The 17,521-nt window shown below is 36.5% G+C and overlaps 1 protein-coding gene across 1 annotated transcript in view; it reads left to right on the forward strand.

Annotated features, from left to right (window-relative positions):
- LOC126191195 (sodium channel protein 60E-like) overlaps positions 1–17,521 on the forward strand; it is a 339,817-nt gene that overhangs the window by 197,780 nt on the left and 124,516 nt on the right. Inside the window, exons 18-20 of the mRNA XM_049931990.1 lie at positions 9,440–9,716; positions 10,000–10,315; positions 10,424–10,540. Of these exons, the coding sequence (XP_049787947.1) occupies positions 9,440–9,716; positions 10,000–10,315; positions 10,424–10,540 (710 nt within the window). The remainder of the gene's footprint in view (positions 1–9,439; positions 9,717–9,999; positions 10,316–10,423; positions 10,541–17,521) is intronic.

Raw genomic sequence — 17,521 nt, forward strand, 5'->3', positions numbered from 1 at the left:
TCAAATGTTCCTTCCCATACAGCTTTGATGTTCAAGGCAAATGTTCAGAAGCAGACTCTTTACAGCACTACTCCCATCATTGTCACCTCAGCCTTCACTGAATGTAACTACCCAGCCAGCCTAGTTCAAAAGCAGATTTCCTGGGCCATCACATACAATCATGGAAAAAGAAAAAAAGAAAAAAAGTTTAGACCTCTTGTCACTCAGCACTATATTCATCTTGAATGTGTTAATCAGCTACTTCTACAAGGTTATGACTTCGTTAATCATACTCTGAAATGAGGTCCCTTCTGTCTGAAATTTTGCCCACCACACCTAGAATAGCTTTTCTTCATTTTAACTCCTCCTCTCCCAATCCCCACTGGCCCAGGTGGCCGAGTGGTTCTAGGCGCTACAGTCTGGAACTGCGCGACCACTACAGTTGCAGGTTCGAATCCTGCCTTGGGCATGAATGTGTGTGATGTCCTTAGGTTAGTTAGGTTTAAGTAGTTCTAAGTTCTAGGGGACTGGTGACCTCAGAAGTTAAGTCCCATAGTGCTGAGAGCCATTTGAACCCAATCCCCGCAGTATGACTCCTACTGCTGTGACGATCCCTGCTTGCCTATGCACCCTCCTACCATCACTTATACCAGCCCTGTAACTGTCAAAACATGGACTATAAAAGAGAGAGCCATGTGTGAAATGACATATCGTGTACCAGCTGTTATGTAAACAGTATCCAACCTTCTACATTGGTATGACTACCACCAGAGGGTGTATACAGGCAACACACAATATTCATGCTCTACAATATGACAGTCCTGACCACAGTGCCTGTTTCACCACACTTGTCATCTGCATTCTACTCTCGACACCAGTATCTCAGAACTACACAGGTGGGGACTGTCACTGCAACATGTGTTTGGTTCTTGCCACTCATGTGGCCTCAATTTATGTTAATTTCTTCAGTCTTATTTTTCATTGTTTGGTTTTTTCAGTCTTAGCATTTTCTGTTTTTCAGCCACTATTCCCCTCTCTCCTCCCCCTCTCCCACCTCATATGGCTTCCATGTATTGTGCACTTAGCTTTCCAATGTTACTAACTCTTTGTTTTGTCAGTACTCTCTAGCTTACTTAATAGCCTTTCTTCCACCTTTAAGCTCCCAGATTTTCAAACCTTGGCCAGTGCAGTCCCCAACTGTCAGCCATTCCTTCTAATCCCGTCTGATAAGTCTCCTCTGATATGTGTTCTGGGCTGCTTTCCCATAATTTTCCCCATTTCTTAAACCTTGCCAGTTCTTTTCCTTCAGTGCTCTTCCTTCTTCTTCTGACAGAAGAAAAGGCTACTGGCTCCAAAAGCTTGTACATTTCCTTAACTTCTAACTTCTGTGTATTTCTTGCACCGCCAGTTGGAGGTTAGATTTTTATCCATCCAGTTACATCACATTCTGTATCTTTGTGATTTTAAAGCAACATAGTACTCTGAAGAGTTAAAAAAACTAGTACACCTGCCTAATATTGTGTAAGACCCCTGTGAGCATGCAGAAGTGCTGCAACACAATGTGACATGGACTCAGCTAGTGTTTGAAATAGAGCTGGAGGGAATTGACACCGTGAATACGGCAGGGCTATCCATAAATCTTTAAGAGTATGACGGGGGGGGGGGGGGGGGGGGGAATCTCTTCTGAACAGCATGTTGCAAGGCATCCTGGATATGATAATAATGTTCATGTCTGGAGAGTTTGGTGGCCAGTGGAAGTGTTTAAACTCGGGAGAGTGTTCCTGGAGTCACTCTGTAGCGATTCAGTACGTGTGGGCTGTTGCATTGTCCCAAGTCTGTTGTGATTCACAATGCACATGAATGAATGCAGGTGATCAGGCAGGATGCTTACGTGCGTGTCACCTGTCAGAGTCATATCTAGACGTATCAGGGTCCCATATCACTCCAACTGCACACGCAACACATCATTGCAGAGCCTCTATCAGCTTGAATAGTCACCTGCTGACATGCAGGGTCCATGGATTCATGAGGTTTGTCTCCATCAGTTCGATACAATTTGAAACGAGACTTGTTCGACCAGGCAACATGTTTTGAGTCATCAACAGTCCAGTGTCAGTGTTGACAGGCCCAGGCGGAGAATAAAGCTTTGTATTGTGCTGTCATCAGGGGTACACGAGTGGACCTCCAGCTCCAAAAACCCATATTGATGATGTTTTGTTGAATGGTTCACATGCTGACACTTGTTGATGATCCAGCATTGAAATCTGCAGCAGTTTGCAGAAGAGTTGCACTTGTGTCATGTTGAACGAATCTCTTCAGTCAACGTCGGTCCCATTCTTGCATGATCTTTTTCTAGGCACAGCAATTTTGGAGATTTGATGTTTTACCGGATTCCTGTTATCCACGGTACTCTCATGACATGGTCGAAGAGGAAAATCCCTACTTCATCACTACATCAGAGATTCTGTGTCCCATTGCTCATGTGCCAACTATAACAGCACATTAAAATTCACTTAAATCTTGATAACCTGACATTGTAGCAACAGTTACCAATCTAACAACTGTGCCAGACATTTGCTGTCTTATATAGGCATTGCTGACTGCAGTGCCTTATTCTGCCTGTTTACATATTTCTGTATTTGAATACACATTCCTATATCAGATTCTTTGGTGCTTTGGTATATATTTCCCGGTATAAAATATGCATATCTTCAAAACAAGTCTGGAAAGCAGGGTATCCAACAGTGATGTTAAGGTCAATTTTCCAGTGCATCCATTCCCTAGAATTTCTAGTCTGAATCCATGCTGATCAAAGATTGTTTCATTCTGTTTTATTATTTGAATATTTCATCTTTTTTGTGCAGCTGTTATGGAGAAATGAATTCTGTTTTAAAAATTGTGAATTCATCATTAGTATTCATAAATAGTGTGTTCGTGTAGAATTTTCAACTGCTGCAAATAATTGTCGATATATTTTAAGTTTCTGATCTCAAAGTTTACTGAAAATATTGACAAGTTATGGATGAAATACAATACTGGCAGATCTCAGCAAGAACCTAAAGCCTATGGATAAACAAAATTATATGGTTTATACTTTCTCCTGGAGATATTAGTCTCACATCATCGTAGATGTGCCTATGTGAAGCTGGGAATTTACAGGAATAAGCTGGTCACAAATTGATGGTTTGAGAAATAGAGACAATCTAAATATATAATGTTAACTGAAGTCAGTAAAAAAGAAACAAACATACAGCTCTATTCATTGACAGGAAAGTGAGAGTATGAGGAACAGAGTATGTCCACATTTAAAGCAGCAGAAGTTATGACAAGTAAATGTCAAAGAAAAAAAATTGTTTCTTATTGTCTGTTTCGGAATGGGCCTCTTCACTCATTTGAATAATGAAACATACACTGTAGACGATCATTTTACTTATCACAGTTCACTGTTTTTACTGTAATTGGTGTGAAAGGGACCAATATTAGGTAATTGTGTCATCCTGTTGTAGTCATCATACCAACTGTCTCTCACTAATTTCAACATAAAATTTATTGCTAGATCCAAAATAAACTTTTTGTTTGCGTGTCTTGTGTATGTTTTATGCCATCCAAATTTTCCATCTGTAGGCTTGCATCACAGGTTGAATGATTAATACAAGGTATAGTAAGAAGAAACAATAGTGAAGGCAGAAATAGCATCCGATACATCAGAGGAGTGTCTCTCTCCCAATAGAATATGGGCTGAACAAACTTTAGTAACATGCTAAAACTGCACACCAATCTTCTGGAAATGAGGTCTCCGGCTTTCAAGATCAGTCCTCTGCACTCTTTGATATTTGAACATGTTCAGCAGCTATCTCTTTAGTAGTCTCCCAGTGTCCCCTGAGGCTGAGTTAACATTTCCTTGAAAGAATGTGAAGGAACAAAACTATGTTAAGATTAAAGTCACTTATCTTTTAGTTAATAAAGGGAATTTGGTACCTTTAATTCAATGTATGTGAATTAATGTGGATATTGTTAGATTTCAATGCAGCAAAGAAATATCTGTGTGACTTGCAGCTTTCAGTAAAACATATAGTTGCTTTACTAATTGCTAGTTTTATTCTAAATAGGCAAACGATAAGACATTACAACATTTTACTGTCAATAAAGTATTATAGAGAAAGGAAAAAGAAAGAAAAATAGAGAAATAAAAGTAAGCATTATATAAATATTCTGATTAATAAGATATTTGTGATGGTTTGAGCCACATTTACTTCTCAATGATATGAATGTCATAAGGAATACATGTGGGATGTTGATAGATACAAGTTCAGTGGCAAAGTGACAGACAATTGTTAGCTGTTGGAGGACCGAATGGACTGAAATACTAGTACGTAGTCTGCTAAGATAGAAAGTAATTATTTTTCTAATGCATTCACAGCTTGTGGTCTTGCGGTAGCGTTCTCGCTTCCTGCGCATGGAGTCCCGGGTTCAATTCCTGGTAGGGTCAGGGATTATTCCTGCCTCGAGATGACTGGGTGTTGTTGTGTCATCTTCATCATAATCATTCATTCCTGTGATGGTCGGAGGAAGGCAATGGCAAATCACCTCTGCTAGGACCTTGCCTAGTATGGCGGTGCGGGTCTCCCACATCGTCCCCTACGCTCCTCAGAGTATGGGGCCTCATCATCATCATCATCATCATCATCATCATCATCATCATCATCGTAAGTAAACAACATGTCCACCTGCTTAACTGGGTGGTAACATGCTTGCTCCCCGTGCCAGTGGGCCTGGGTTCGATTCCCGGCTGGGTTGGAGATTTTCTCTGCTCGTGGACTGGGTGTTGTGTTGTACTCATCATCATTTCATCCTTATCACTGATATGCAAGTTGCCCAATGTGGCATCAACTGCAGTAAGACTTGCACTTGGTGGCCGAACTCTTCCGGATGGGGTCTCCCAGCCAAAAATACGATACGCTCATTTCATTTCATTTCTATTTCAGTGCCAGAAAGAAAAAAATGTGTTATAAGTGTATGGAGAGTAATTACTGAGTCAGGATGTAATACTAGTTCCAGAAGTAATCATTTGAACTGGAGTTAAGTGTGTTCTTAAATTGAGCTTGGTGAGAGGTTAAAGTGATTCTCTGGATTTCGTGGTCAAAAATTAGCAACAACTTGTGTATAGAATACGGCAATGTAGAAGAAAAGGAATTGAAGCCATGAGTTCCAAACTGATTCAAAAAATGTATCCAGAAGCTAGATACAGAATTGCGATAATTAATTCCAGAGGTCCTAGGTCAAGGTATAGTCAAGCATACCTTTTAAATTGGTTATGTCAGTGTAAATGCAACTGCAGAATGAGAGGCCGGATGGCAGTATGATGCAGCAAAGCCAAGCAAACGTCCTGTCTTATCTTCTACAGTTGATAGGCCTTTTAATATTATCTTTGAAGTTATACATCACTCTTTGAGACTTTGTCTCACTAACTCAGCTGGTGTTAGAACACATAACTCACAACCCAAACTTCTGAGTTTGAACCTCGACATTATGTGCAGTTTTAATCTCTCAAGAAAATTTCTTTCTGCATATATTGCTACAGAAAGAAAGATTCATCTTGTGACCAACTGTAGTATAGTTATCTTTTTTCCCCAGTGGTGCTATCATACATATATTGGTAGAGAATACCTGTGAAATATAGGATACTAGTTGACACAGTTTAAGATTGTAGTCATTTTGTCAATCAGTGAAACATTATTGTATAAATTAACAAGTAGAGCAATGACAGAACAGAAAAAAAATCCAGATTTCTGCCTCAACACAGATTCTTCTTCTACAGAGAAACATATCAGGAAATTTCCTTAACAAGTAAATATAATTTAGAATGTGTCTGATGATGTTTATACTGTTTTACTTCTCCATTTAATTTGTTTGACTCTTAAGCTATTTTAACATTCATGTATGTAAAACAGTTTTATATTCACACAAAGAGTAAAACAGCTCACACTGTATAACAACTATTTCCAAGTTACACTCACTTATTACTGTCACACAATATTTAAAAATTTTTTTGTAGTTTTCTGATATTTTTACTGAATAGCAGAAGTGTTGATTTACCAACAGGGATACACAAAAGACAATGAAAGCTTTCCACACACACACACACACACACACACACACACACACACACACACACACACACACACACACACATATTCTACTAGAATATTCCTTACCATATGTATACCTTTTGCTGTTCCATAATTGTGTAGTTCTTTTTATTCATCTGAGATTTATCTTATAAAATGATGTTACCTGTGATTTTTCTGATGATTTCAGTTTCATTCACAAACTTATACTACATTTTGTTGCCTTTACAGTTTCTTAATTAATATGTCTGCTGTTTACATTGTAAATCCCCTTTGTTACAAATCATTCTTCTAGGCTATCGTGCTGAGACTTTAATGCTGGCATAAACATAGTTTTTTATGTCTGCTGTATTATCCATAATATTGTGTGTGAATTTTTAGATAAATACTCTGAATCATTATACACTTTCTTTGTACGCTTGAAGCAACAGTGACCAATAATTACCAAAACATTCATTTAGAATGAAAATCTGTCAAATAAATTTGACTTGAAAAGTTCTTCAAAAATACTTCTGATGCAGCATAACAAAATGAGTGTATTTATAAAAAGTGTGAATTTTCTCCAATATTATTATAGCTTTACATAAGTAAATGTGCAAAAATCATTTCCATCATGCTTAAACCTCTTTTCGATACAATTATTGTGGTGTTTATCTCGAAAGGTCTACACTGTGTTGAGTAACAGAGGGGAAGAGATGCTAAGTTATCCACAGAATGAGCAAACAACATTTTTAGATTGTCTATAATATTGCATTGTACTTTCATGCTTTCCCATGCCTCTTTTCCTTTCTGGCATATAGGAAAGTCATATCTGTTGTTTTTTCTGCATTTTATTCATTTCACAATTATCAGTATTTCTTTATTTATTTTTCTCCATGTGCCCAATCCCCTCTCGTCTTTGTTTTTTAAAGGGAAGAAGATAACTGGGAGTAACTGAAAAATGTTGAAGCATTCCGTCCATATAAATGTTCCAGATGTTTCTCAAAGCCTGCTACATATTTTAGATTAGGAGAAGGCAAACAGAAATAAATGCCCATTGACAATCTATTGAATAATTGTTTTTAATAAAATCAAAACACATTACAGACTGTAATCAAATTTATAAACATAAAGTAAACTTGATTTTCCCAGGAAGCCTTAATAATGGAGTTCAACTGAAACTGATGTTTAAAGACAAATACTTTATAAAATGTAATTTAAGTATTTTTGTAATTATCGCCTCTGTTCTTTAAAAAATCATTGTACTTAATATTATTAATCTACAGTTTCCAACTTTCAAGTAGCATACAGGTCCTTTGCTTTTCTCTTCTTCTCTCAGGTATGACAAACAAAACTTGTAGTTGCTTCATAATAAGTACAAAAATTGCAAATCTCCTGTGAAGATCTCTCTGGAGTATAGTCCTTTTAGGCATCTGGATATATGGCTCCAGATAGTTGTATAGCAATTGCCAGCTTTTTTGTAGCACATACAGCATGGTATTCATGCTTCTTGACACTAAACAAAATTTCAGGTCAGTGTTTCCCAATGTGCATGTTGTAAATGCACAGTAAGAAGTGCACTTCACAGACTTATTTGATGATTAATTTTGTTTTTGCTGCAACACCTTTAAGTATTTAAGATGACTATATTCAAAACTTTTTGATCAATACCCTCAGTACCTGAATACTGGAATGTAAGGCAAGCTTCATGCGTCAAATGCACTGAGGTACTGATTGCTGTTGAGTCTTAGACATGTCACATAAATAAAATGTACAATATTTCACTCCACTAGATTTCACATTTAAGTTGCAGTGGCTTCAGTAATGGGAAACACTTGCCAAAAATAAAATTATTCTCTCATACAGTAGTGCATATTTCAGTGACCTCAGGTCCACTTGTAAGTCAGCAAATAGCACATTATGTAAAGTTTTTTATGATGTTTACATTAAATAACTGATTAAAGAATTTGAACTAAAGTATTTATCATAGTTGATGTAAACTCTCCACTTAAACCAAAAAATTACATAAAGAATTCCCTTGTAAATACAGCCATAGATACATGATTTTGGTAGTTGTTTCTCGAGGGAAAGGTAGTCTACATACACTTCAGAGAGTATTAGCGTATTTGAAAACATGGAAGCAGTCAGTCATTTGTTTAAGTACTTCATTAAAACCATGTGAAATCCTTGTGGTTATATCAAATAAAATCATATGGATGATACTATCAACTGAGTTGTGTGTGAGCTACATTACGCATGAGTTTCTTTACACAGTAGCCTAGTAGTTGTTCTGTTTTGTGGTTTATTCACAGTCAGAGAAATTTAACCCCTTATTTATTTCCTTTAATTCTTCATAGGAAGCATTTTGCACATCTTGGCATATTGTATTAGAACATTTTCAGTAAACCCACACATTTTTTAAACATCATGTGAATCCAGCCAAAAATCTTTTTACTCAAATATATTATCATCAGTGATTGATAAAGACTTTGTTTACTGTGCTCTTAAAAATAGATATGCAGTTTGTAGCATAATTTTACAGTTACTACACTGCTGTAACAATTCAGTTAATTTCTAAGCAGTCATAATATGCCACATAAAAGAAAGAGAGATAGTCACCATTGTATGAATATTTCAACAGTAGTACAAGTGGCTTAGAAGCACATTTAAATTTTGTTTTCCATTATCTTTTTATGTCAACTGCATGTTCAAAAAATGTGTGGTTACCGTCTGTTGTACAGATAATCATAGTCATGTTGCAAAAGGGTAAAGAAAAAATCCTTTTCATTAACAATGTGCATTTTAGCATCATTAGATTGCATTGCCTAGACAATAGTTCACTTGAAATAGTTAAAAGTTTAGATATTTTAGGAAGTTATTGTACAGTTCTTGTTGATTAATTTTGGTTACTTTTTCTATTTTGTCACAGCTTTAAAAAGTAGTTTCAATGAACGAGTTACTTTCACTCAGTATGTAAAATTGTTATTCTTGCTGAGTATTTAGGGACAGAAATTTAAAAGATTATTTATTCATTGAAGCATATGCATGCATTATCTTTCCATATTTTTTGATATTATTCATAATCAAAAAACATATGCATAACAATTTGGTATTACTTTATTACTGACTTTTATTGTTATTTCTGTTATCAAGATAAGTAAGACATCAGTATTTCACTTACAGTGACAGTTGTTTGTGTGCATATGTTTTCGTGTATCTTTTAAAAATAAAAAAGAATTGTAGGCCACTAAATATTACAGGTTCCAGGGAAGAAATAAAGAAAATTTAGTTGTCTTGTTTCTGTTACAGCATTCTTCTCACCCTGTATCTAATTAATGTGCATCTTATTACAGATGAGTCAAATGCAGAGGAGAGCATAGAGCTAGAAGTTCTTAATAAAGGTCCAGGAGAATTAGAGACAATGTTGCCAACAGCTGGAGAGAAAGGTGATGATAAAACTGCCTCACACCCTTGGCATGCTCTAGTTTCTTATGTAGATGAACTTACAGTTGGTGGGAGGCGAGATTCTCAGGGGCGCTACATTGATGGCATGGGCAGCTTTCCGGGGTTCGGCCGAAACAAGATCATGAAGGTTCCACAAGAATGCTTCCCTCAACATTGCTATCAACGGTACTAAAATTTTATATACCTTTTGTCGCTTTTATGACTATTGTACATATATAAGTCTTATTCCCAGATGCTGTTGCCAGTGTAGTTTTGAATAATTTGACATTTTTTGTAAGTCTTTAATAAGTAACTATTGTAACCATTAAAAGAAAATCAATATCAGTTGTGGTTGTAAAACTGTGAGAAGCAAATAACAACTTTTGAAAGTAAGTTAGTATTGCTCATATAGTTAATATATCCATATGTTAGAACTGCATTGTGCAATTAATTCATGTCTCATTTCCAGGTGTGCGTGCTGTGATCAGTGTCTTGAAACAAAAATTGGCAAGAAGTGGATGGAAATTCGTACACAGGTTCTTTCAGTTGTGGATACACCAATGTTTGAGTGGTTTATTTTAGTGCTTATTTTTGCATCAAGTATAACATTGTGCTTTGAGGACATTTACCTCGATGAGAATGTAATGCTACAAAAAATTCTTTATTGGACAAATTTAGGATTTTGTGCTTTGTTTAGTGTAGAAATGATGCTCAAATGGATTGCACTTGGATTCTGGAAATACTTCACAAGTTTCTGGACAATTCTTGATTTTATTATTGTTTTTGTAAGTAACTTGAATTTTCAGCTTTTGATCAACATAAAAAAATCATGATGAATTATGTCTAACTTATGATTATTGTGCTTTAATTACAATGACTGCTTCTTTTATCAGGTATCAATATTTAGTTTACTAATAGAGGAAAATGAAAATCTGAAAGTTCTGCGGTCTTTGAGAACTCTTCGTGCCTTGAGACCTCTGAGGGCAATTTCAAGATGGCAGGGAATGAGGGTGAGCTCAGATCAGATTGATAAATATGCTATTACATGTACATGGAGACATTTTCTCAGTAACTGTAGTACTAAATTAGATAATGGACATGTTCATAACATTCATGTACTTTTTGTCAGTTACTTACTGTAAAATATGATCTCAACAGCTTTATGCAAGTTGTAGATACAAAGAGTAAACATTTCATTTTCCAGTGTATATCAAATCAAAGTAGATCACCATTTGCTCTTCTCTCTCTCTCTCTTTTATTTTTTGTATACTCATAATTATTTCAGTACAAGATGAAGCATTTTTGCAGGATGATTTTCAGCCAAAGCTTTGCTCATGAAATTTTTGTAGTATTGTATAAAATCTTTTTTGTTTCCTTCTTCAGGAATATTAATACTTCAAACATATAAAAAAAATCTATGCATATTGGCTTGGTAACAAAACATTTAGGATGTTAGCAACACAGTTCCAAAACCAGAATTTCGTCAGAGCTACATCCTCAATCACATGTAACTGGCTTGTAATACTGCTTCCTGCAGAGCCTGTATGAATCAGCAGGTTCCATATTTTATTGGCAGGTCTTAACTACTTGGAAGTATATGTGGGTCCCTGAAGGGATGAGGTGATGATAATGGTCACCATTTTGGTAGTGGCTTATACCTAGATGTCCTCCCAAGGTTGTGCTAAATGGAAAGTCAGTCTACTATAGTTGAATTAAGGTTTATATTGCTCAACATTGCCATTCCCGTATTATTGTAAACTTAGGTTCCTTTGACCCTCTAAACACACCACTACGCAGAGGTCAGCATTCTGAACTGACACAGTTCTTCATTTTTTGAGTTTTTGTAAGTATAAGGCAGAAGATTATGAATGTTTTATCAAGTTAATATGCTACCAACGATGAAATACGTTTGCCAATCCACAAACTATAGCAACTTGTCTGTAAGGATAAGGGCACACTTCATCAGGCACCGCAGGTCAATAATTAAGTAATGCAGAGCTTTTTTATGTTACAGAGAGTGTCCATAATAGCGTAACTCTCATTTGTATAATATGGCTCCAAGGAAAATTGTGACAGAAATGATAACTTAGGAGTAAAGGAGACCACTCACTGAATAGTAAAAGCATTGAGTAAGTCAACAGGCACACAAAAAAGAATTAAATTTTTCTATCTTTCAGATGAATCATTTAATAGATTACACATCCATGTGAGCATTCTTTGTCACAAAGTAGCTGCACAGAGCACAGGTGTGGTGGTGACGGCAGGGGAGGGGGGGGGGGGGGGGGTCACGCAAGCACCCACATGTTTGTGGTTTGTGCGCATACACTGGCTCTTTCAAGGATTTGTCCAAAAGCTCACAAAGTTTTCATTCCTTTTTGTGCCATTTCCATTCTTCTTTTTCTTAAAAAAAAATAAAAATAAAATAAAAATCTGAAGCTCAAGGTGAACAGCTTAACAATGAAGTGAGTTGAAGCAATCTCTGAGGTAGTTGTGCTTCAATTGTATTAAACTTGCTCAGATATAGATAATCCTTTAAGTAAGCTTTTGTTTCATCAGCTTCTGTGGAACCTTAAAGGAACCAGATAACACTGGTCAGCAACATTTCTGCTACAAAAAATACGGTTAGTTTTCTTTGCTAAGTCATTGATGTTGAATTTGAAAATGAAATCAGTACATGGCTGTTGGGACCAATCTTATAGTGACATGCTACTATCTTTCAAATATTTCAAAAACACTGCTTATTGGTGATTCTTCTGTGGTTTAATTTAAATATTCTACAGATTTAATTGTGGAAAAACAATCAAAATATGTACAAGGTGTTACTACATTTGACTGTCAGTTCAGAAATATACCCCCAGGCAATGAAAGTGTTTTGGCAGTACAGCCATTGAATCATGTTTGAACGTGTAGAATCACATTATGTTTCTTGCTACTTGCACCACAGCACTGAGAGTTCTGACAGTTGTTGAAAGTGATTGCTTTTTGTTCATGAAGGTTTGTGTTTTGTTTTAATTCAAAAGAAGAACTTCTTCAAACTTGTGTAAAAAGTGCTAATTACTTTTGTTACTCTGAAATTGCAGAAACAAAAACTTAATTCTGCTGTAATAAAGGGCTATGAACTTTATTTTGGGTTCCCTGGCATACACTGTTCTCATGTACTATTTTGCTGATGGACTGGTTAGAAGGATCACCTCATATGTCCATGGTGTTCCCATGATTTGGAGAGAACCAATGGACTACACTGAACTGTTATTTTTTGTCTGACAAAAATAGATGGTATCACCTGGACAGGGAGAACTGTACAGTATCTTAATTTATAATCTGCTATACGGTCTGGATAATTATAAAGTCCATGAACCACATCTAAAAATTGTTACAGAAAAGTGGCCAAGAACGACACAACAAATAATACAGTATGCAAAAGAGAAACTCTGTGTTCTCTGTGTCCACCTTTTGTCACTTGACACACATCTAATCAGCAATCCAGTTCTGCAACGAGCGAGGTGGTATAGTGGACTTGCATTCAAGAGGATATTGGTTCAAACTTGTGTCCAGCCATCCTGATTTAGGTTTTCCATGATTTTCTGAAATAGTAAATGAAAAGCACCAGTTTGCTTTTGAACTACAAAAGCTCTGAAATAGCTTCAGGTGAATGCTGGGATGGTTCCTTTGAAAGGGCACAGCCCATTTCCTTCCCCACCCTTCCCTAATCTGTGCTTGTGCTCCATCTCTAATGACCTTGTTCTCAACAGGATGCTAAACACTAATCTCCTCCTCCCTCCCCCTCCAATTCCACCAATACCCAGTCCAGCATATCTGGAGTGACGCTAAGAACAGCTGCTGTGATGTGGTGTCACAAGTCTTCAAGGTTCTGTGGTAGAGGTGGAACATAAATGCTGTTGTTAAAGTAACCACACAATAAAAAATCATGAGGTGTTAAGCCCATCAAATAGTGCCAGGTCAGCTGCTGCATTATGGTGTATCTAGTGATGTAGCAACATCTCATCCAGGTAATTTTGTCCATAGTTGTGGAAATATAGATGGATGCTGTTTTGTTGAAAAATGAAATGCCTGCTATCAGTTTTAACAGTTTCAAGTTGTGGCATGAGCCACAGTTACAACATGTCGAGATAGGTGATACAATTGACAGTTGTTTCAGGGAAGAAGAAGACTCTATAGGCCATCATACTGGACACTGCACAGAACCTGTTAACTTCTCAGAAACCAAAATATGTTTGACAATTACATTTGGATTCTGTGGTCCCCTAGTGCATGTGTTGTGCTAATTGACCATTCCCAAAAGATTAAAAGTAGCTTTGTCACTGAAGATTAATTTGCTTAAGTCATCATTTTAAAGATGGTTTTGCATATCAGTGCAAAACTGCTGATTTGCCCATTTTGTCATTTTGGCTTACAGTTAGCAGGGCAGTTTGTAACGCTTCACTCTTAATCACTTACAAAGGGTTTTCTTTGCTATTGGATGATTCATGTTCATTTCTGCATTAGATTGATAGGTACACTTTGTGAGACTTCGAACTGTCTTGTCCCTTACTGTGAAATAAATAATCAGCTGATTAGTAACTAATTAACCTTTGCAAATTGATGGAAATGAGAGCCAATGTTCACCACAACAAGTACCTAGAGTCCCGCATATTCCTACCTCTCTATTACTACAGATTACACTTGCCTGTCCCAATTTTTACTTTAAATACAGAGCATGAAAGATCCAAACTGTGTTTTGCCACATCAAAGCAAAATGTGAAAGTTCTAATTTCACCAATCTTCTGTCTTCTACAGATGTTCGTGCACCATAGCTACTCCTAGGTTGTGGAGTTCGGCTCTCTTGATGTGTGGCTGAAAGAAAGTTAATAGTGAATGGTATAAGGCTCTCAACACTATTAATTAAAGAGACAGGTTTTGTTCAGTGATGAGTCAGGTTTAGTTCAGGGATCTCAGTGGCTTAAATTTAACAGAACCAAGTAGTGGACAAAGCTGTAAATTGCATGCAACAAATAGTCAGGGAAAGGAATATTTTTCTGAACTGGTGCAGAAAGATGGAGCAGGGGTCCATCGTGGCAGGAATGGTGTGAAGTAAACGAGAATGACACAGAAATGGGGAAAACAGATGCCATTGGCTGTAAGAGGAACTAGATAAATAAAAAGACACGTCAAATATGTAGACACACATAAACATGCAAAGATACACAAAAATACATACAAATACATAAAAATATGCTAAGATGCATGAAACCATGTAAAATACAGGCAAAGGGAAGAGTGGGGAATAGGTTAGGCTGAAGCTCAAAAGTTTGTATTCCATAGGCAGGTGTGGAAAATAAAATGCTAAAGTACATTAGAATGAGAGATGAAGTGGGATCAATATGGATAATTATGACTATCTGGGGCATCAGATGGTGCATCAATGATCCATGTGGTTACAAAGTCTGTATTGTGTGCAGATGATAGTTGATACAGTGTGGCTTGGAAGTAGATGTTGTTTCGAAGGCAGTGAATAAACATAGGAAAGAAAGAAAGAATGGACACTGAGAAGAGTAGTGCTATAGGGAATATTAACAAATGAAAACATCACAGGGTTGCAGGATGGAAGAAAAACTGTTTGGCAAAATCAGACAATGAAAACTACAGGTAGGAATATCAACAATGTAGGAAAAGATAGATTGCTACTTACTGTAAAGAAGACATGTTAAGTTGTAGAATGAAAATCATCATCAAAAGAGATACACACACTATTCATACACACAAGCAAGCACACCTCATGCACACGTAACAATCAGCTCCAGCAGCTTGGATCAGAATGCAACTGTCACATGCTAAGCAACTTAATGTGTCATCTTTACAGTAAGCAGCAATCCATCTTTTTCTGTATTGTTGATATTCCTACCTGGAGTTTCCATTGTTTTATTTTTTCACTTTGTCATTAGTCTTCCTATTCCATTCTGCTTTAATCATTTTTGTTGTGTCATCTCTATTCTGTTCCTTCCTCATGTTCCTTTGCCCTTTCTTTGTAATTTACTTTTGTTAAATATACTCTTAGTATGGGTTCTTTACCCTACTTTTGTAATTTACATTCCTGGCAACCTCTTTCTCTCTTGGGTCATTGAATTCTACACTGTCCATTGCCACTGGCAGTCTGAATAGTGTGTCTGATATGAAATTACTTCTTCCTGGCAGATATTCAATCATACAGTCATATTCCTGATGAGTTAACACTCATTGCATTAATCATCTGCACACTAATCTGCATTCCATTATGAATGAAAATGTCTTGTGGTCAGTAAACAAATGTATCTTTCTTCCCATAGCATAGTATCTGTAGTTTCTAAACACTCGTTCTATCACCAGCGCTATCTTTTCTATCACTGTGTATCTGCTTTCCAACTTATTAAATATATTGCTGGCAAAATTGATGGTCTTTCTTTCCACTATACCCCCATTTTCAACGAACTGCCACAGATGTGCACCAAGGCCATATTCTGAACTGCCAGAAAAAAATACAAAACGGTAAATTTAGATCAGGATATGCCAAAATGATGCTGTTGCATAACTCTTCTATGATTTTCTGAAATTTCTGCACACATTCACCGATCCATGTCCAGGTGGCATTTTTGTTCATTAATTAAAATAAGCCCTTCACAGTGAGTACTTCATTATCCACAAAGTTGCTATAGAAATTGGTTAAACTGAAACAGACTTTAATTTGATTCTTGTTCTAAGACCACAGAATATTCCTGATTGCTTCTAACTTATCTGGGTTTGACCTGAAATCCTCATGTGAGGTGATGTACCCTTGAAATTTAATTTGTTTTGGTTTACACTAATGTTGTTCTCCGCAGATACTGACAGTATGCATTCCAATATTTTGTTATATTCTTTCCATCTCTTTGTAGCAAGTAATTTACCATTTATGTACATTGTAATTCTGCTCAAAATTTCTGCTCCAAATACCTGAGCAAACATACAAGTGAAATATTAAGGCAAATGGCAGTACTCTAAAATGATAACTTCTTCTTCTGTAAACAAATGCAGTATACTTTCTGCAACTTTTAGTGAGTGGCACTTGCCAAAAGCTGATCGTTAAACCAATACTGGTTAAAATTTTAGCAGGATTAAATTTCTGCACAAGCTCTTCTAACACCTCTGGCCTATCCATCTGCAGTATTATTAGTTGGTTAATTGCTCATGCATTTATTGTAACATGCACTGAACTATCTTTCTTTGGCAGTATGATGAAGGGACTACAGCAATTACTTTGCAAATGCTCAATAATTCTCCATTGTATCATTCTTTTTATTTCTTTGACCACTGCTTCCCTCTTAGACAGTGGTATTACGTACAGTTTAAGTTGGAATGTATCATGTGACTTAATTTGAAAACAATATTCATAGTTCTTCATACACGCTGGTCTCAAGGAAAAAGCATATTGATGTTTAAACAGTATTTCTTCCAACTGATTGGTTTCATCTCCACCCAATTTATCAATATTTGCGACCTTTTCTCTTATATTTATTTTCATTCTGACCTTTTCAGTTGTGCTGCCCATTCATACACATTCATATTTTCTTCTGAACTGAGATTCTGGTACATTTGTTCACTCATTATCCATATACTAGCGATATCATTACTACCCTGCATGCTCCTGTGTCCAGATTTGAATGCCATTTCGTCATCACCTTCTTTTATTCTCATTACACCCTCAGCAAAATCAAACATTGACATGTTTGCTATTAGCTAGTCCATTCCTAGAATTAAACTGATGTGTAGAGCCAGTGCTATCATACCAGTTACGGAAGACATCCTATCTTGCACTTTAAACTCCAAGAGAATTTCCTTATCATAAGTTTACTTTTGATCTTACATGCTGTAACCACTTTACTCCAGTGTTCAGATAATTCTGGAATCTCCATACTCTATGCTAACCTTCATCATTTGTTGATACGCCTCCTTAACAACTGTTGTGTTCTCTTCCTTGA

This window comes from Schistocerca cancellata, chromosome 6 (assembly GCF_023864275.1).
Source record: "Schistocerca cancellata isolate TAMUIC-IGC-003103 chromosome 6, iqSchCanc2.1, whole genome shotgun sequence".
Taxonomy (NCBI): Eukaryota; Metazoa; Arthropoda; class Insecta; order Orthoptera; family Acrididae; genus Schistocerca; species Schistocerca cancellata.